Source organism: Salvelinus fontinalis, chromosome 24 (assembly GCF_029448725.1).
Source record: "Salvelinus fontinalis isolate EN_2023a chromosome 24, ASM2944872v1, whole genome shotgun sequence".
In the NCBI taxonomy this organism is placed as follows: Eukaryota; Metazoa; Chordata; class Actinopteri; order Salmoniformes; family Salmonidae; genus Salvelinus; species Salvelinus fontinalis.
Window position 1 is genome coordinate 12,429,862 of NC_074688.1, and position 21,099 is coordinate 12,450,960.

General features: G+C 43.1%; 1 protein-coding gene across 1 annotated transcript in view; it reads right to left on the reverse strand.

The window, feature by feature from the left end:
• Nucleotides 1-6,905: 6,905 nt before the first annotated feature.
• LOC129821682 (cytochrome P450 2M1-like) overlaps nucleotides 6,906-21,099 on the reverse strand; it is a 34,122-nt gene continuing 19,928 nt past the window's right edge. Inside the window, 10 exon segments of the mRNA XM_055879274.1 lie at nucleotides 6,906-7,714; nucleotides 8,513-8,654; nucleotides 8,805-8,989; nucleotides 9,196-9,337; nucleotides 9,597-9,633; nucleotides 9,635-9,765; nucleotides 9,929-10,124; nucleotides 20,006-20,195; nucleotides 20,598-20,736; nucleotides 20,887-21,071. Coding sequence (XP_055735249.1) covers nucleotides 7,524-7,714; nucleotides 8,513-8,654; nucleotides 8,805-8,989; nucleotides 9,196-9,337; nucleotides 9,597-9,633; nucleotides 9,635-9,765; nucleotides 9,929-10,124; nucleotides 20,006-20,195; nucleotides 20,598-20,736; nucleotides 20,887-21,071 — 1,538 coding nt within the window. The 3' untranslated portion in view covers nucleotides 6,906-7,523.

Genomic DNA, 21,099 nt, shown 5'->3' on the forward strand with positions numbered 1-21,099 from the left:
ATTATTCATGATTATTATTTGACCATGCTTGTCACTTATGAACATAATCAGATTACATGTAACTGATTACAGTACATGTAATCAGATAATCCTCAACACTGCAAACAATGTATACTGTAGCTTCAAATTATTAAAACTATAATATTGATATATGACTGCAGTACTTGCATCCGTAGCTACATCTATGACTTTGAGAAAATCAACCAGATTGTAGCTTTTAACTGACCTTCATGTAGGACATGTCCGGTTGTTTCAGATCCATTTGTAACAAGTTACCAAGCAGAGGAATTGGTGAAGGACCCGGAGGCAAACGTCCATAGCTGCTCTGTTTCCCCATGTACTTCCAAAGTAAAATAATAACCACTATAGCCATTATTATGGACAAAATGTTAGTCTGCAGTACATGTAGTAAATCCATGTTGAAGTCACTTAAGGACTAAGATGTGTCTGAGCAGTGTGGCAGTTACTCTTAGCTATGTACTGTAGGCAAAGAGAGAAAGTGGAACGTTGTGTGCAAGATGGTACAGGTAAGCTGTGGTTGGAGGGTAAACAGGAACTATCATTTAATGAATGACTAATAGAATCCTGACTAGAACCAAGAAATTTGATCATATTACTCCAGTGCTAGCTTCCCTACACTGGCTTCCTGTTAAGGCAAGGGCTGATTTCAAGGTTTTACTATTAACCTATAAAGCGTTACATGGGCTTGCTCCTACCTATCTTTCCGAGTTGGTCCTGCCGTACATACCTACACGTACGCTACGGTCACAAGACGCAGGCCTCCTAATTGTCCCTAGAATTTCTAAGCAAACAGCTGGAGGCAGGGCTTTCTCCTATAGATCTCCATTTTTATGGAATAGTCTGCCTACCCATGTGAAAGACGCAGACTCGGTCTCAACCTTTAAGTCTTTACTGAAGACTTATCTCTTCAGTAGGTCATATGATTGAGTGTAGTCTGGCCCAGGAGTGTGAAGGTGAACGGAAAGGCTCTGGAGCAACGAACCGCCCTTGCTGTCTCTGCCAGGCCGGTTCCCCTCTCTCCACTGGGATTCTCTGCCTCTAACCCTGTTACAGGGGCTGAGTCACCGGCTTGCTGGTGCTCTTTCATGCCGTCCCTAGGAGGGGTGCGTCACTTGAGTGGGTTGAGTTACTGATGTGATCTTCCTGTCTGGGTTGGCGCCCCCCCTTGGTTTGTGCTGTGGTGGAGACCTTTGTGGGCTATACTCGGCCTTGTCTCAGGATTGTAAGTTGGTGGTTGAGGATATCCCTCTAGTGGTGCGGGGGCTGTGCTTTGGCAAAGTGGGTGGGGTTATATCCTTCCTGTTTGGCCCTGTCCGGGGGGTTTTTCGGATGGGGCCACAGTGTCTCCTGACCGCTCCTGTCTCAGCCTCCAGTATTTATGCTGCAGTAGTTTATGTGTCGGGGGGCTAGGGTCAGTTGGTTATACCTGGAGTACTCCTGTCTTATCCAGTGTCCTGTGTGAATTTAAGTATGCTCTCTCTAATTCTCTCGTTCTCTCTTTCTCTCTGAGAACCTGAGCCCTAAGACCATACGTCAGGACTACCGGGCATGCTGACACCTTGCTGTCCCCAGTCCGCCTGGCCTTGCTGCTATTCCAGTTTCAACTGTTCTGCCTGCGGTTACGAAACCCCTACCTGTTCCAGACCTGCTGTTTTCAACTCTTAATGATCGGCTATGAAAAGCCAACTGAGATGTATTCCTGTTTATTATTTGACCATGCTTGTCATTTATGAACATTTTGAAAATCTTGGCTCTCTCTAATTTTCTCCTTCTCTCTTTCTTTCTCTCGGAGGACCTGGGCCCTTGGACCATGCGTCGGGACTGCCGCCCGTGGTGACTCCTTGCTGTCCCCAGTCCGCCTGGCCTTGCTGCTATTCCAGTTTCAGCTGTTCTGCCTGCGGTTATGGAACCGCCACCTGTCCCAGACCTGTTGTTTTTCAACTCTTAATGATCAGCTATGAAAAGCCAACTGAAAATTATTCATGATTATTATTTGACCATGCTTGTCACTTATGAACATTTTTGAACATCTTGGCATAGTTCTGTTATAATCTCCACCCGGCACAGCCAGAAGAGGACTGGCCACCCCTCATAGCCTGGTTCCTCTCTAGGTTTCTTCCTAGGTTTTGGCCTTTCTAGGGAGTTTTTCCTAGCCACCGTGCTTCTACACCTGCATTACTAGCTGTTTGGGGTTTTAGGCTGGGTTTCTGTACAGTACTTCGAGATATTAGCTGATGTACGAAGGGCTATATAAAATAAAATTGATTGATTGATTAATAATAAACAAGAAAGATGTGTCTGACGACTGTCAGAAAAAATAGTGACTCTTTTAAGGGCTCCTCACAACACCCTCGGGGTATGTAGAGTATGCTCTCCTGCACTGTATGTAGCCTATTTTAACAGACAACTTGTATAACTGATTTGTAAAAATGTTACACAGACAAAATCAGTTAAGAAAATAAACCGCACAATAGACGGGTTCAAATCAAAATGTATTGGTTGTGTACACATATTTTGCAGATGTTATCGCAGGTGCAACAAAATGCTTATGTTTCTAGCTCCACCAGTGCAGTAATACCTAACAATACAAAACAATACACACAAAGCCAAAAACAAAAATTAAGAAATATCAGAACGAGCAACGTCAGACACCAGAATATAAATATATATGTTTATGTGTGTATAGACAATGGACAGTATATGAATAGAAAAGGAGTGAAAAGGTGTGAACAGCACCTGTTCTATAAGGATGAGCCTTGCCTAGACTACAGTATATACATATGAAGTGGGTTGAACTGTATGTAAACATTATTAATGTCACCAGTGTTAAATGACTATGTACAGTTGAAGTCGGCAATTTACATACAGCTTAGCCAAATATATTTAAACTCAGTTTTTCACAATTCCTGAAATTTAATACTAGTAAAAATTCCCTGTCTTAGGTCAGTTAGGATCACCACTTTCTTTTAAGAATGTGAAATGTCAGAATAATAGTAGAGAGAATGATTTATTTCAGCTTTTATTTCTTTCATCACATTCCCAGTGGGTCAGAAGTTTACATACACTCAATTAGTATTTGGTAGCATTGCTTTTAAATTGTTTAACTTGGGTCAAATGTTTTGGGTAGCCTTCCACAAGCTTCCCACAATAAGTTGTGGGAATTTTGGCCCATTCATCCGGACAGAGCTGGTGTAACTGAGTCAGGTATGTAGGCCTCCTTGCTCGCACACGCTTTTTCAGTTCTGCCCACAAATTGTCTATAGGATTGAGGTCAGGGCTTTGTGATGGCCACTCCAATACTTTGACTTTGTTGTCGTTAAGCCATTTTGCCACAACTTTTGAAGTATGCTTGGGGTCATTGTTTATTTGAAAGACCCATTTGCGACCAAGCTTTAACTTCCTGACTGATGTCTTGAGATGTTGCTTCAATATATCCACATAATTTCCCACCTCATGATGCCATCTATTTTGTGAAGTGCACCAGTCCCTCGTACAGCAAAACACCCCCACAACATGATGCTGTCAACCCCGTGCTTCACAGTTGGGATGGTGTTCTTCGGCTTGCAAGCCTCCCCCTTTTTCCTCCAAACATAAAGATGATCATTATGGCCAAACAGCTCTATTTTTGTTTCATCAGACCAGAGGACATTTCTCTATAAAGTACGATCTTTGTCCCCATGTGCAGTTGCAAACCGTAGCCTGGCTTTTTTATGCAGTTTTTGGAGCAGTGGCTTCTTCCTTGCTGAGCGGCCTTTCAGGTTATGTCGATATGGGACTCGTTTTACTGTGGATATAGATACTTTTGTACCTGTTTCCTCCAGCATCTTCACAAGGTCCTTTGCTGTTGTTCTGGGATTGATTTGCACTTTTCGCACCAAAGTACGTTCATCTCTAGGAGACAGAACGCGTCTCCTTCCTGAGCAGTATGACGGCTGCGTGGTCCCATGGTGTTTATACTTGCGTACTATTGTTTGTACAGATGAACGTGGTACCTTCAGGCGTTTGGAAATTACTCCCAGGGATGAACCAGACTTGTGAAGGTCTACCATCTTTTTCTGAGGTCTTGGCTGATTTCTTTTGATTTTCCCATGATGTCAAGCAAAGAAGCACTGAGTTTGAAGGTAGGCCTTGAAATACATCCACAGGTACAGGTACACCTCCAATTGACTCAAATTATGTCAATTAGTCAATCAGAAGCTTCTAAAGCCATGACATCCTTTTCTGGGATTTTCCAAGCTGTTTAAAGGCACAGTCAACTCAGTGTATGTAAACTTCTGACACACTGGAATTGTGATACAGTGAATTATAAGTTAAATAATCTGTCTGTAAACAAATGTTGGAAAAATTACTTGTGTCATGCACAAAGTAGATGTCCTAACCGACTTGCCAAAACTATAGTTTTTAACAAGAAATTTGTGGAGTGGTTGAAAAACGAGTTTTAATGATTCCAACCTAAGTGTATGTAAACTTCTGACTTCAACTGTATATAGGGCAGCAGTCTCTAAGGTGCAGAGTAAAGTATTGGGTGGTAGCCGACTCGTAACATTGACTAAGTTCAGGGCAGGGTACTGGGCAGAGGCTGGCTAGTAACAGTGACTAAGTTCAGGGCAGGGTACTGGGTGGAGACTGGCTAGTAACAGTGACTAAGTTCAGGGCAGGGCAGGGTACTGGGAGGAGGCCAGCTTTTGGTGACTATTTAACAGTCTGATGGCCTAGAGATAGAAGCTGTTGTTCAGGCTCTCTGTGCAAGCTTTGATGCACCTGTACTGTCTCCTCCTTCTAGATTGTAGCTGGGTGAACAGGCCGTGGCTCGGGTGGCTGAGGTCCTTGAGGATCTTCTTGACCTTCCTGTGACACCGGGTGCTGTAGATGTCCTGGAGGGCAGGCAGTGTGCCCCCGGTGACCTCACCCATCTCTGGAGAGCCCGGTGGTTGCGGATGGTGCAGTTTCCACACCAAGCAGTGATACAGCCTGACAGGATGCTCGCCATAGGGCATCTGTAGAAGTTTGTGGGGATCTCAGGGGCAAAGTCAAATTTCTTCAGCCTCTTGAGTTTGCACCTTCTTGACCACATTGTCTGTATGGACGGACCATTTCAGGTTGTCAGTGATGTGGACGCAGAGGAACTTGAAGCTTAATGATGAGCTTGGAGTGCACTATGGTGTTGGTTGTCGAGCAACAAAACCGATGTGTGCACAAATATGGGGCAAAACAGACTGGATTGGCTTAGATTGTTGATGACATGTAAACTATATTTTGTGAGCACTGGTCTCTCAAATACATCGTTATGGTTGTTGGTAGCTAGCTAGATAGCTAATGATTAGCCATATTAGCAGAAATGTGACAGTCAAAACACCTCAAAACAAGATATGGTATCAACAGCAAGATCAAATGAGCTGAAACGAGCCACTTACGGTTCACGACATGGGAGTTTCGTGTCATTGTTGTTAGCTATCTGGCCATCCAGAACCATAACATACAGCTTTCTGTCCATTTGAAGCGCACATTGTTTTCATGATGTTGTTAGCTATCTGGCCATCCAGAACCATAACATACAGCTTTCTGTCCATTTGAAGTGCACATTGTTTCATGATGTTGTTAGCTAGCCAGTCTATTTTCTTGCCAGTATCACTGACAGTGAACAAGTATTTGCTCCCTTTCTGATTTTCTCAATTTTTGCACATTTTTTAAAACGGATTATTATCAGATCTTATTAGATAAATTAAACCTGAATTTACAAATAACAAACTGTATACTTATTTTATTTATTTAATTAACAAAGTTGTCCAACACCCAATTCCCCTGTGTGAAAAAGTAATTGCCCCCTTGAACTTAATAACTGGTTGTGCCAGATTTAGCTGCAATGACTGCAACCAAATGCTTCCTGTAGATAAGTCTCTTACATCTCTGTGGAGGAATTCTGTCCCACACTTGCATGCAGAACTGCTTTAACTCAGCAACATTTGTGGGTTTTCAAGCATGAACTGCTCGTTTCAAGTCTTGCCACATCTCAATTGGGACTAGGTCAGGACTTTGACTAGGCCATTCCAAAATGTCTTTTTTTTTGCTTTTTAACCATTCTCGTGTAGACTTGATTATGTGTTTTGGATCATTGTCTTTCTGCATGATCCAGCTGCGCTTCAGCTCACAGATGGACGACATGGGTTCCATTATGCCGGGCGAAAACCAAACACTGCATTCCACAGTAAGAACCTCATATCAACGAACAGCATGCTGGTGGTAGTGTGCTGGTTTGGGGATGCTTTGCTGCCTCAGGACCTGGACGACTTGCCTTAATAGAAGGAACCATGATTTCTGCTCTGTATCAGAGAATTCTACAGGAGAACGTCGGGCCTTACATCTGTGAGCTGAAGCTGAATCATGCAGCAAGACAGTGTTTCAAAACACACAATAAGTGTACATGAAAATGGTTAAAAAGCAACACATTTGAAGTTTTGGAATAGCCTAGGCTGATCAACAACTATAGTAAGAGTTTTATTGGAGTCATTGCAGCTAAATCTGGCACAACCAATTATGAGTGTAAGAGGGCAATTACTTTTTCACACAGGGGCATTGGGTGTTGGAAAACTTTGTTTACGAAGTAAGTATGTGATCGTTGGGTCGATTTTGGTTGAAGATCTGAGTACATTCATAATCAAAAAATATGTAAAAGTAGAGAAAATTAGGAAGGGGCAAATACTTTTTCACAGCACTGTAGGTTTAAGTTTGCAAACAAACTCAATATCAGTTGAGCCAAACACAACCATTGTGTCAAAAGCATATGAAAAATGTGTTGTACCATGACAATACTATTTTCATGAGTAAATTGATTTATTTTTCTGGTAACCACTAACATTCCACTAACAGTGTTCTTCAGGTCTGGCTGAAGTGTGCAGTACTATTTATTAGTTGAAGCAAAAGTTACAACCAAATGTTGTGTTACAATACATCAGTCATGTTGAAAACAAAGGCAGAATAACATAGTGACCCCACAGTATACATAGTGTACAGTACCCCTAAGTGCTCTGCCAGTATAGATGTACAGTCCGAACCACATAGCAACCTACAAAACAAGACTCATTTCAGTTGCTTACATTTAAACACCTGAAACGTTTGGTCCTTTCACCATAACGTTTCAATAGACAATTTAATATGAACCTATAGGCCTGTGCCAATTTTCTTTTCCTATTTTACAAGGGTACAAAGAAGGTGAGTGTGATATACAGCATAGAGATATGGTGACCAACATCTCTGAAGGCAATTCTTGAAACCTGACCAAAAACAAGCTTTAAAAGACATTAATGTAGACAGAAATTAGCCTTGAAATATCAACCCATACCTTAGAGATCCTACCTGAGGATAATAGCAAGATGCATACAACCCACTAACGCTTATATAGTTGTCTACAAGAAGAAAGGTGGTAAATGTAATGCTATGGTTACTGTATAATGACAAGCAGCTGCCTGTGAGGCTGAGCCTGTGACCTCTCCACAGTAAAGTGGTCACTCCTCAGTCCTGAGTTTGATGTAGCAATCATAGGAACGCGGCATGCGGCCAAAGCTGGAGCACGCTGGCTCGATGTTGATCTCCTCTGGAGGTTTGGTGCCGGTGAAAGTGAAGCGCTGCAGAAGGGAGGTAAAGAAGAGAAAGAGCTCCACTCTGGCTAGAGCCTCCCCAGGACACGCCCGCTTCCCTGAGGGACTGTCACGTTCCTGACCTGTTTTCCTTTGTTTTGTATTCATTTTAGTTGGTCAGGGCGTGAGTTGGGTGGGTTTGTCTATGTTTGTATTTCTATGTGGGGTTTTGTGTTCGGCCTGGTATGATTCTCAATTAGAGACAGGTGTGTATTGTTTGTCTCTAATTGAGAGTCATACAAAGGCAGCCAGGGTTTCACTGGTGTTTTGTGGGTGTTTGTTTCCTGTGTCAGTGGTTGGACCACACAGGACTGTTTTGAGGTATGTCACGTTTGTTGTCTTGTAGTTTGTAGTGTTTTCCTGTTATTTTCATTAAACATGTACAATTATCAATCCGCATCTTGGTCCTATCCATGCTCCTCCTCGTTTGAGGAGGAGAACAACATTGACTGCCTTAACAGGGACAAGAGAAAGGAGAGAGGTCATTGTCAGTCAGCTGAGCCTATAACTGAATTGAAGTTGACCAGAGGTTTTCAGGTTTCTTGTTAAGTTTTTTTAAATGAGTGGGGAAACCCTAGGCTGGTGGATCAGGCTAGCTAAACCAGGCTAGGAAAGGCCCAATCCTCTCATATCTTTTAAAGTTGTTTTTTGTGGATTGGATAGAGAGATACAGGAAAGTTATTAGGAGAGTGTGCTGAAAAGCAGCGGGTCAGATTCAAACCAAACCCATGCTGGTAGCGGAACATAGTACCTCCAGAGAGGCAGCGGCTTACTGTAGACCGCAAGACCACCCCAGGCCACTAGGTTTCTTGTTTTTAACTCACATAATCCACAAACTACTTGGAGCATGATCTTACCCACTCCAAAAGCAAAGAATCCATCACTTTTCTTAAAGACTCCATTTTCATCCAGGAAGTTCTCTGGGTCAAACTCATCTGGGTTTTTAAACAATTTGGGATCAGCAAGCACAGAGGACAGCAGAGGCAGGACCATGGTACCCTGAAAGAATGACACAATACCACCCATCACAAACTGCATGTTGATCCGTAAAATGTAAATCATCTTTTTTAAACAACAGTTCCACCACGTCAAACAAGATACAGTGAAATGTAACATTCAGTGTTGGTACAGTTACATAATTGTGGTCACCTCTGGAATGTGGTAGTTGTAGAACTCTGTATCTCTCATCACTTTGTGGGGTAAAGACGTAGGACTGAGGTCCATGTATCTCTGGACTTCATGAATGACAGCATCCGTGTAGGGCATTTTAACTCTGTCGTCAACCGTGGGCACTCTTGAGCCAATCACCTCGTCTATCTCCTTCTGAACACTCTCTTAGGAAGATTTTAGTCACACTTTACAATATGTTGCACTGATACCATGTACAGATTGTTGTTGGAGTTATTACATGTCACTACATCGTAATAACACATTTCAAACAATTCATAGTCCAGAATTATACTTTTTGGGGGATTACAGTGTTTTCTAATAGGTCTAGGAGATTTGGACGCAATCGATAAAGACTTGGGTAGCAGGGTACCTTGAATGTGAGGGTACTTTATCATCATCAGAAATGATTGTCTTATTGTGGATGATGTGGTTTCTGTTCCAGCAGCAAACAGGCTCCATGCAGTCATCACCATATTATCATTGTTGAACTCAGTGTTGGGATCATCTTTGTCCTAAGAAAAGAGAATAAGTCACCATCAGTTATGCAAGTGAACATCGACATCTGGTGGCTAGTTGTTGCCAGCTCCACATTACTATTGCCACTAAATACGTTGGAAAACCAGACATTGGCCTCTCACTTGTCTATTCACTCATGATAGCCAAACTCACATAAGTGGACATGGATAGTGTCTTAATTCCAGCCACATTCCATATTTTCATAATGTGTAAGAGGTTCAACCTCCAATGTGAGGATCATGCCGTGTTTTCTACCTCCAGCATTTTAACCAGGAAGGCCTCGATGAAGTTCAGAGGTGTCAAGGGTTTTAAGACGGGTTTCTGCTTGCCCTTGTATGTAAGCTTTGGCCTTGTTTATGATAGCAAACATCTCATGGTGTTTGCCTGGAAAGCACCAAACGATTCTAGGGAACATGTTGTACATCTGAAAGAAAAGGGATGGGAGGGGAGGGGTTTTGTTAGTGAAAACAATGGCTTGGTCAGCCAAAGGCCATTGTGTGCAATTACTGTGATAGAGCTTCAATTTAGCAGGGCCTTGAGAGCAATGGAAGATTCTATGAAAAGAGATGAGCTGAAGGTTACTGTACCGCTCCAATAGGGCTGCTGAGGACATTGAAGTAGGCATCAACAGCCTTTTGGATGAGCTGAAACATTGGGTCGTCATTTTCAAACCTGTGCCCAAAGACTATGGAGCAGATCACATTGCCAACACAATTGCAAAGCAATTCTTTGGGATTGACAACTGAATCTAGATTAGAAAAGGAAGGCAAGGCCAGACAAATACTTTAAAATACCTGATTGGTTATCCATGAAGTATGTAATATTCTGATGGTGAAACTTTTAGAAATAGCTGTGAGAAGCAACAACTACGTTTGAATTAAACACTAGTTTTTCCATGTCTTTTAAAGTAAAATGTTACCTTTTCAATGACATGTTTAGTGTTAAAATCTTGCTGAAGATAATATACTGAGAATAATGTATACAGTTACTTCCTTATCTGAGATGACATTCACCCTGCCCCAGTTCTCAGTTACACTGATTACAAAACAAATGTTAAACTCCCTTGTAATTTATCCCTAGGGTCCTGGAGGGAGAGGCAGGTCCTGGCAAAGTGCTCTGTCTGGTTTTGTACTGGGGAGGTTTTACCAGTGGCGGACTTACCATTTGGCAGAAGAGACAATTCCCTAATCAAGGGGCCTCGCTTGTGAGTTGGCAAAAAAAAATAATTTATAATTAAATCATTTCTACGCTTGAGGCCCCCCATGCTCCGCTCGAGAATATTGCCAATAAAGTTATTATAAAATATATTTAAAATGCAAGAAAAATACTCAGAAAACAATCTACCTCCATACTCACTGAAAGCTTTCACTAGCATCTTAGCCTCTTCTTGGACCTGTTCTTCGATGCTCCTGCGCCCCATCCCAAAGTTGCAAAGAAGTGCCTGTCCAATAAGGCTCAAGGTCATTGGCCACAGATAAAATTACGTCAAATCATGTTATATCTACAGTAGCTTTGATTGGACTGATCATATCAACATCCTACGTTCAAAATCTTAACAAGCAAGCTAGCAGTCATCATCATGAATCAAGTTGACAATCTACTGGCAAATCCTTTTCAATCCTTGTCATATGAAGATAAATAATTATGAGAAATTATAGATAAAACGTATTGGTCGGCCACCGGACATAGCACAGACTAGAAAATGTTCCGGGATTCTTCCGAAGGCAATGAGGAGTACACCACATCAGTCACTGGCTTCATCAATTAGTCCATCAATAACGTTGTCCCAACAGTGAATGTGCGCACATACCCCAACCCGAAGGCATGGTTTACAGGCATATCCGCACTGAGCTAAAGGGTAGAGCTGCCGCTTTCAAGGAGCGGGACTCTAACCCGGAAGCTTATAAGAAATCCCGCTATTTCCCCAGATGAACCATCAAACAGGCAAAGAGTCAACACAGGACTAAGATTGAATCGTACTACACCAGCTCCGACGCTCGTTGGATGTGGCATGGCTTGCAAACTATTACAGACTACAAAGAGAAGCACAGCCCCAAGCTATCCAGTGACACGAGCCTACAAGACGAGCAAAATTACTTCTATGCTCGCTTCGAGGTAAGTAGCAATGAAACATGCATGAGAGCATCAGCTGTTCCGGACAACTGTGTGATCACGCTCTCCGTAGCCAATGTGAGTAAGACCTTTAAACAGGTCAACATTCACAAGGCTGCAGGGCCAGATGGATTACCAGGATGTGTACTCCAAGCATGCGCTGACCAACTGGCAATGTCTTCACTGACATTTTCAACCTGTCCCTGACAGAGTCTGTAATACCAACATATTTCAAGCAGACCACCATAGTCCCTGTGCCCAAGAACACTAAGGTAACCTGCCTAAATGACTACCGACCTGTAGCACACACATCTGTAGCCATGAAGTGCTTTGAAAGGCTGGTCATGGCTCACAACAACATTATCCCAGAAACCCTAGACCAACTCCAATTTGCATACCGTCCCAACAGATCCACAGATGATGCAATCTCTATTGCACTCCACACTGCCCTTTCCCACCTGGACAAAAGGAACACCTATTTTAGAATGCTATTCATTGACTACAGCTCAGCGTTTAACACCATAGTGCACTCAAAGATCATCACTAAGCTAAGGACCTTGCACGCTGCTGCTACTCTCTGTTTATTATCTATGCATAGTCACTTTACCCCTACCTACATGTACATATTACCTCAATTACCTCAACTAACCGGTGCCCCAGCATATTGACTTTGTACCAGTACCCCTGTATATAGCTTCGCTATTGTTATTTTACTGCTGCTCTTTAATTAATTATTTGTTACTTTTATTTTTTATCACATTTTTACTTAACACTTATTTTTCTTGAAACTGCATTGTCGGTTAAGGGCTTGTAAGTAAACATTTCACTGTTGTATTCGGCGCATGTGACAAATAACATTTAATTTGATTTGATAAACATTACACAAAAAGTTAGAAATCTCAAATTCAACAATGAGCGGTTTGGAAGGCATCAGTGGCATTACATTGCAAACCAATCACTTGCCTGCTATTCAGTGAAGTGGGTATGTGGTGCTAAGTCTGGGTTAAAAGGTCTCTTTTCCAAGCTTAAAGGGATAAACATTCAACACTGTCAATCCAGCATGACTTCTGCTGCGCTCAAAACGACTGTAAACTCGAAACTGGGAAATCTGACTTCAGTGAGTTCAAGACAACTGAGAACTCTGAAAGAAATGAGCTCCGACTGGGAAAATACGTTTTGAACTCTGGCCTCTTTCTAGAGCTCTGACCTGAAGATCTCTAACGTCATCATGATTCAACCTTGTTTTTGTCTGAGTTCCCAGTTGTCTTGAAAGCACCATAAATCCAGAGAATGCCAGACTTTGATGACAAAGTTGGATGACAAAATTTGCCCACGAAGGACTGCCAGGCCACCTTCCAGTTCAAGTGAGCATAGCACAACAAGGTGAGTCCAAGAATGTCTTGTATGCTGCTGCATAAATTAAGTAAATTGCCAGGGAGATATGTATACTATATGTATATGTCTCTACATTCTCCTCTTCTGTCTCTGCTGCTAAAGCCAATTTCTACCACTCTAAATTCCAAGCATCTGCCTCTAACCCTAGGAAGCTCTTTGCCACCTTCTCCTCCCTCCTGAATCCTCCTCCCCCTCCTCCCCCCTCCTCCCTCTCTGCTGATGACTTCGTCAACCATTTTGAAAAGAAGGTCGACGACATCCGATCCTCGTTTGCTAAGTCAAACGAAACCGCTGGTTCTGCTCACACTGCCCTACCCTGTGCTTTGACCTCTTTCTCCCCTCTCTCTCCAGATGAAATCTCGCGTCTTGTGACGGCCGGCCGCCCAACAACCTGCCCGCTTGACCCTATCCCCTCCTCTCTTCTCCAGACCATTTCCGGAGACCTTCTCCCTTACCTCACCTTGCTCATCAACTCATCCTTGACCGCTGGCTACGTCCCTTCCGTCTTCAAGAGAGCGAGAGTTGCACCCCTTCAGAAAAAACCTACACTCGATCCCTCCGATGTCAACAACTACAGACCAGTATCCCTTCTTTCTTTTCTCTCCAAAACTCTTGAACGTGCCGTCCTTGGACAGCTCTCCTGCTATCTCTCTCAGAATGACCTTCTTGATCCAAATCAGTCAGGTTTCAAGACTAGTCATTCAACTGAGACTGCTCTTCTCTGTGTCACGGAGGCGCTCCGCACTGCTAAAGCTAACTCTCTCTCCTCTGCTCTCATCCTTCTAGACCTATCGGCTGCCTTTGATACTGTGAACCATCAGATCCTCCTCTCCACCCTCTCCGAGCTGGGCATCTCCGGCGCGGCCCACGCTTGGATTGCGTCCTACCTGACAGGTCGCTCCTACCAGGTGGCGTGGCGAGAATCTGTCTCCGCACCACGTGCTCTCACCACTGGTGTCCCCCAGGGCTCTGTTCTAGGCCCTCTCCTATTCTCGCTATACACCAAGTCACTTGGCTCTGTCATATCCTCACATGGTCTCTCCTATCATTGCTATGCAGATGACACACAATTAATCTTCTCCTTTCCCCCCTCTGATAACCAGGTGGTGAATCGCATCTCTGCATGTCTGGCAGACATATCAGTGTGGATGACGGATCACCACCTCAAGCTGAACCTCGGCAAGACGGAGCTGCTCTTCCTCCCGGGGAAGGACTGCCCGTTCCATGATCTCGCCATCACTGTTGACAACTCCATTGTGTCCTCCTCCCAGAGTGCTAAGAACCTTGGCGTGATCCTGGACAACACCCTGTCGTTCTCAACTAACATCAAGGCGGTGACCCGTTCCTGTAGGTTCATGCTCTACAACATTCGCAGAGTACGACCCTGCCTCACGCAGGAAGCGGCGCAGGTCCTAATCCAGGCACTTGTCATCTCCCGTCTGGATTACTGCAACTCGCTGTTGGCTGGGCTCCCTGCCTGTGCCATTAAACCCCTACAACTCATCCAGAACGCCGCAGCCCGTCTGGTGTTCAACTTTCCCAAGTTCTCTCACGTCACCCCGCTCCTCCGCTCTCTCCACTGGCTTCCAGTTGAAGCTCGCATCCGCTACAAGACCATGGTGCTTGCCTACGGAGCTATGAGGGGAACGGCACCTCCGTACCTTCAGGCTCTGATCAGGCCCTACACCCAAACAAGGGCACTGCGTTCATCCACCTCTGGCCTGCTCGCCTCCCTACCTCTGAGGAAGTACAGTTCCCGCTCAGCCCAGGCAAAACTGTTCGCTGCTCTGGCACCCCAATGGTGGAACAAACTCCCTCACGACGCCAGGTCAGCGGAGTCAATCACCACCTTCCGGAGACACCTGAAACCCCACCTCTTTAAGGAATATCTAGGATAGGATAAAGTAATCCTTCTAACCCCCCCCCCCCCCTTAAAAGAGTTAGATGCACTATTGTAAAGTGGTTGTTCCACTGGATATCATAAGGTGAATGCACCAATTTGTAAGTCGCTCTGGATAAGAGCGTCTGCTAAATGACTTAAATGTAAATGTAGCTAAGAAAGTAATATTAAGTGTATGTTGTGTAGTAAGCTGTTAGTAGCCCATGTGCCTTACCCTAGTAATTTGGTCTCCTTTCCCGTCATAATTTCGCCTACTGTTCTGACTTCATGGTGCACATAGTTTGTTTCAGAGAAATGTAATCATTGAATATTGTAAGAGCTTTCATTGTCTGCTTGTATGGCCCCTTTATTTATCCTACGGTTCTGACTTGGTGTACAGGGAGAATACTGTATGAACGGCACATGTTCGGAATTCTGTCGCTGTACATTTCAAAAGTGCTGAACAAATAGTTATATTGACTATGTCCGTCCTTGCTGGCTTAATCAATAAGATTTCCTCTAATCTGCTCGTCGTCCCCTTACGCTATCTCAATTGTCGGTAGAAACCACATTTGCTAAGCAAGTCAGCCAAATCAGCTATGTTTTTTTTAAAGGCAGTAAATGAGGCTGAATGAACTGTTTCGCTGCCAGACAAGGCTCCGCTGAAGGTGTTGGGACTGCTGTTGGGACTCTGCTGTTGGGACATCTTTATGTAGGTCCTAACAGTTTGTGGGCACCATTTGTCACCAATATAGTGAAATGAATGTATTGTTTAGTTTTGTGTTGTTGCTTTCCATCTAAAAACATTTTGCGGTGAGTTTGCCCCACCAAGATTTACATGCTAAAATAGCCACTGACTACAAAGTATAGCACCATCATCTTCAGTACAAGGCTACAATTGCACAATTTACTTGAATACCTCTAAACAGTGAAATACGATGTTATACCCATATAATGATGTACCATATACATATACAATTACAAGGCATATAAACAACGCACTGGGGGACAGTATCCTATACAAATAATTACAGGGTTACTAGTAAATGTCTGAAATGATATGACAACCAAAACAGAGCTAGCCAGCTCACAATAGCTAGCTTGCGGTAGAAACGGCTAATTAGCATAACCATAAATATGACATCATCGGCGCAGAGCGCATCTTCAAACATAAACACCTGAAAGATATGAAATATGTACTTACATGTCAACACGGACGCACACTGGCCTTGGCTAATACAATGAAAGCTAACTGGTATGAAAACACAAGGATGGCTGGAACATTCTCTCACTTGACTTCTCTCAAGCTGATCTTCTCTGAGATGGAGATCGCCCAGCATGCTCTGTTCCACTTCTGTCCAGTGTTTTCCACAAAGCATATTGCATGTACAGTAACAGACAGTTACATGACCTACAGCTACATGTTTGTGTTGCTTCACAGCTGTTCCATAAGTTGTATTTTTATCTGTTTTTTTTAAATCTGAGTGTGCGTGCGCGCAAGTAGAAAAACATGTGGACATCCCCTACTTGTAGAGAAATGCCAATGCCATTCTCCTCTCTTTCATGTTGACGAAACAGTCATACAGTACACACTTTTATTTTTGTTGTCCTAGGCTATCTGGCTAAAATGCATGCTTGCTAGTCTAACTTCCAACATTAGCTAGTTAACATTAGCCTTCAACATCTAGCTACATATTGAACTTCCATCCTCTCAGGCCAGGGGCACAACAATGTATGTATGAATTAATAGTTGGATCAGAATTGACATTATAATCATTGGCCAGTACGGAGAATTAAGTAAAACCACAAGTCCAATGGCTAATTTAGGAAAGGGACAATTTTAGCTAGCTAGCCACCGGTTGACAACAACACAACAAGATGCAACAACTCAAGTTTTTGGGAGTCGTGACGAGACAGACAGGCAGCGTTTCTCAGCCAGTCAAAATAATGAATCAGCTGGCATCTTTTTTATGGATACTAACAAAGAAAATGTCAATTGAAAAAAGGTCAAACGAAACGAAGTGCAGCTAGTTTTCAGTCTTTACAGCTTCGGTTTCAAGGGATTGTGCTAGCTGTGTTGTTGGCTAGCTCCTCTGAACAAGTGTCCTGACAAGTGAGGACATTTTCTAAGCCAGGTGAAATCACACCTCATTAGCTCATTGTTATGGATGTATCCAAATAAATGTCACTAGAAAACAGCTTAAACAAATGCAAATGCTGCAACTTTCCTGTTATTCTGGATGCACTTTTTGACCCGACTAAGTTAGCCGTAGTTGGCTAGCTAGCAAACAAAGGAAGAACTTTGCCAGCCAGTTTGGCAATGGAGCATTTAGAAGGAACTGCTGGGTCGCGTCTCTAGCAACTGAACCGATTGAACTAACGACCAGCCGGCTTGGGTAGCAACCCTAGATTTGTGTCGGGACTATATCTTATGGAAGAATTAAATAGTATGAATAAATTCATCAAAATAATTTTGTTTATGAAACTGTCAATCATTATTTTAAATATGTTGGTAACCTGTTATATAAAAGTGATAATGCCCTCTAAGCCAGTGTTTGGAGGATATATTGACACGGTTTGCAACACCCATGTCAATATGTCCTCCAAACACCGGGTTCTCAGGCATTATCACTAAATGGTAACACACATATTCTTTTGTCATTTTGGCAGGCAATCTTACGACACAATCAAGCTATGCTTTGGAAACAAGCATAAACACACATGCACACACAAACCTTACTCTTGGACCCTCTACTCGAGGCTCCTGTATCCTATTCAGGGGTTTTTCAGGGACATCAAATAGAAGCTGCCTAGTAAACACTGAGCCATATTTCTTACTGAGCCAATGAGAGATGAGACAAACCCATTGATTCTTGAAGAATATAACTGCTTCATGAACTTACAACTTTCTTATCCCCTCATTTCCACAAATAAGTCTGGGACTGGGTGACTACGCACTATCGAGGGAAAGATGAACAGAGCAAAGTACAGGGAGATCCTTGATAAAAAACCTGCTCCAGAGTGCTCAGGACCTTAGACTGTGTCACGATCGTCTTTAGGTGAAAGAGAGGACCAAGGCGCAGCGTGATATAGATACATCTTCTATTTATTTGAGAAGATGAAACAAACACAAACACTAATACAAACTAAACAAAAACAAATGTGAAGCTACAAACGAAAGTGCAGACACAAGCTACTAACGTCAAACATAGACAATTACCCACAACCTACCTAATGCCTATGGCTGCCTAAATATGACTCTCAATCAGAGACAACGATAGACAGCTGTCTCTAATTGAGAACCAATCCAGGCAACCATAGACTTACATAAACACCTACACTGAACACAACCCCATGAACTCTACCAAAACCCCCTAGACTAGACAAAAAACACACAAACATCCCCCATGTCACACCCTGACCTAACTAAAATAATAAAGAAAACAAAGATAACTTAGGCCAGGGCGTGACAGACTGGGGCGATGGTTTACCTTCCAACAGGACAACGACCCTAAGCACACAGCCAAGCCAACAGAAGAGCAGCTTTGGGACAAGTCTCTGAATGTCCTTGAGTGGCCCAGCCAGAGCCTGGATTTGAACCCGATCGAACATCTCTGGAAAGACCTGAAAATAGCTGTGCAGTGACAGTCCCCATCCAACCAGACAGAGCTTGAGAGGATCTGCAGAGAATTGGACAAACTCCCCAAATACAGGTGTGGCAAGCTTGTAGCGTCATTCCCAAGAAGACTTGAGGCTGTAATTGCTACCAAAGGTGCTTCAACAAAGTACTGAGTAAAGGGTATGAATACTTAGGTAATGTGATAAATAGATTTGCAAAAATGTCTAAAAACCTGTTTTCACTTTGTCATTCTGGGGTATTGTGTGTAGATTGGTTATATTTTTGTTAATCAATTGTGGAAGGACCACCAGAGGGCAGGCTGGACTCACGGATAGTAGCCCAACTAGGCATGTGAGTCAAGGGGACCTGAGGCAATTAAGCACAGCTGAGGGTACTAATGACCTATGATCTTTTCCCTACAAGAGAGAGGCGGGAACCAGCAAGAAGGGAGGAAAAACCTATCTCTGGAAGAAGGCTACCAAGAGAGAGAAGCTAACCACGAAGAACCATTAAGACAGTGACAAACCCGTGACTTTTGTTGTAGTTTAAAGATAATCGTATTGTGTTCCTGTTTCATCTGGAGAAGATGTATGTTTTTCCTTGGGAGATTTTCATTGATTATGTTGGAGTGTTTGTATTGACCAAAATCCCTCAATAGAGAACTGTGTTCAATCAAGTAACCAACTCCTGACTCGTTTATTCCACCTTTCCGCTTTAGAGTGACGCCAAATTACTTGGTCCGCTGAAACAATTCTAGAATGAGGCTGTTACGTAAACATTTTCAGAAAAAGTGAAGGGGTCTGAATACTTTCCGAAAATGTACAGGGCCCAAGTCTCTATTTTCATGAGTTAATTGATAACTTTTTCTGGTAACCACTAACATTCCAGTAACAGCGTTCTTCTTCTGTGAAACAGATATTGTATGTGTACATGGATATGGCTATACTTATGTGTCTACACAAGTCTAATACGACAGTTATATGTGAGCAGGTAATCCGAACACAAAGCTCGCTTTTTAATGACAGGTCTGGACACACAAGATATTGTTTGAATCTGGCTGAAGTGTGCAGTACTATTTATTAGTTGAAGCAAAAGTTACAACCAAATGTTGTGTTACAATACATCAGCTATGTAGAATACAAAGGCAGAATAACATAGTGACCCCACAGTATACAGTACCCCTAAGTGCTCTGCCAGTATAGATGTACAGTCCGAACCACGTAGCAACCTACACAACAAGACCAATTTCAGTTGCTTACATTTTAACACCTGAAACGTTTGGTCCTTTCACCATAACGTTTCAATAGACAATTTAATATGAACCTATAGGTCTGTGCCAAAAATATTGTCTTATTTTACAAGGGTACAAAGCAGGGGAGTGTGATATACAGCATATGGTGACCAACTCTGATGGCAATTCTTGAAACCTGACCAAAAACCAGCTTTAAAAGACGTTAATGTAGACAGAAATTAGCCTTGAAATATCAACCCATACCTTAGAGATCCTACCTGAGGATAATAGCAAGATGCATACAACCCACTAACGCTTATATAGTTGTCTACAAGAAGAAAGGTGGTAAATGTAAGGCTATGTTTACTGTATAATGACAAGCAGCTGCCTGTGAGGCTGAGCCTGTGACCTCTCCACTGTAAAGTGGTCACTCCTCAGTCCTGAGTTTGATGTAGCAATCATAGGAACGTGGCAAGCGGCCAAAGCTGGAGCACGCTGGCTCGATGTTGATCTCTTCTGGAGGTTTGGTGCCGGTGAAAGTGAAGCGCTGCAGGAGGGAGGTAAAGAAGAGAAAGAGCTCCACTCTGGCTAGAGCCTCCCCAGGACACGCCCGCTTCCCTGAGGGACAAGAGAAAGGAGAGAGGTCATTGTCAGTCAGCTGAGCCTATAACTGAATTGAAGTTGACCAGAGGTTCTCAGGTTTCTTGTTAAGTTTTTTTAAATGAGTGGGGAAACCCTAGGCTGGTGGATCAGGCTAGCTAAACCAGGCTAGGAAAGGCCCAATCCTCTCATATCTTTTAAAGTTGTTTTTTTGTGGATTGGATAGAGAGATACAGGAACGTTATTAGGAGAGTGTGCTGAAAAGCAGCGGGTCAGATTCAAACCAAACCCATGATGGCAGCGGAACATAGTACCTCCAGAGAGGCAGCGGCTTACTGTAGACCGCAAGACCACCCCAGGCCACTAGGTTTCTTGTTTTTAACTCACATAATCCACAAACTACTTGGAGCATGATCTTACCCACTCCAAAAGCAAAGAATCCATCATTTTTCTTAACTCCATTTTCATCCAGGAAGTTCTCTGGGTCAAACTCATCTGGGTTTTTAAACAATTTGGGATCAGCAAGCACAGAGGACAGCAGAGGCAGGACCATGGTACCCTGAAAGAATGACAAAATACCACCCATCACAAACTGCATGTTGATCCGTAAAATGTAAATCATCTTTTTTAAATAACAGTTCCACCACGTCAAACAAGATACAGTGAAATGTAACATTCAGTGTTGGTACAGTTACATAATTGTGGTCACCTCTGGAATGTGGTAGTTGTAGAACTCTGTATCTCTCATCACTTTGTGGGGTACAGACGTAGGAGTGAGGTCCATGTATCTCTGGACTTCGTGAATGACAGCATCCGTGTAGGGCATTTTAACTCTGTCGTCAACCGTGGGCACTCTTGAGCCAATCACCTCGTCTATCTCCTTCTGAACACTCTCTTAGGAAGATTTTAGTCACACTTTACA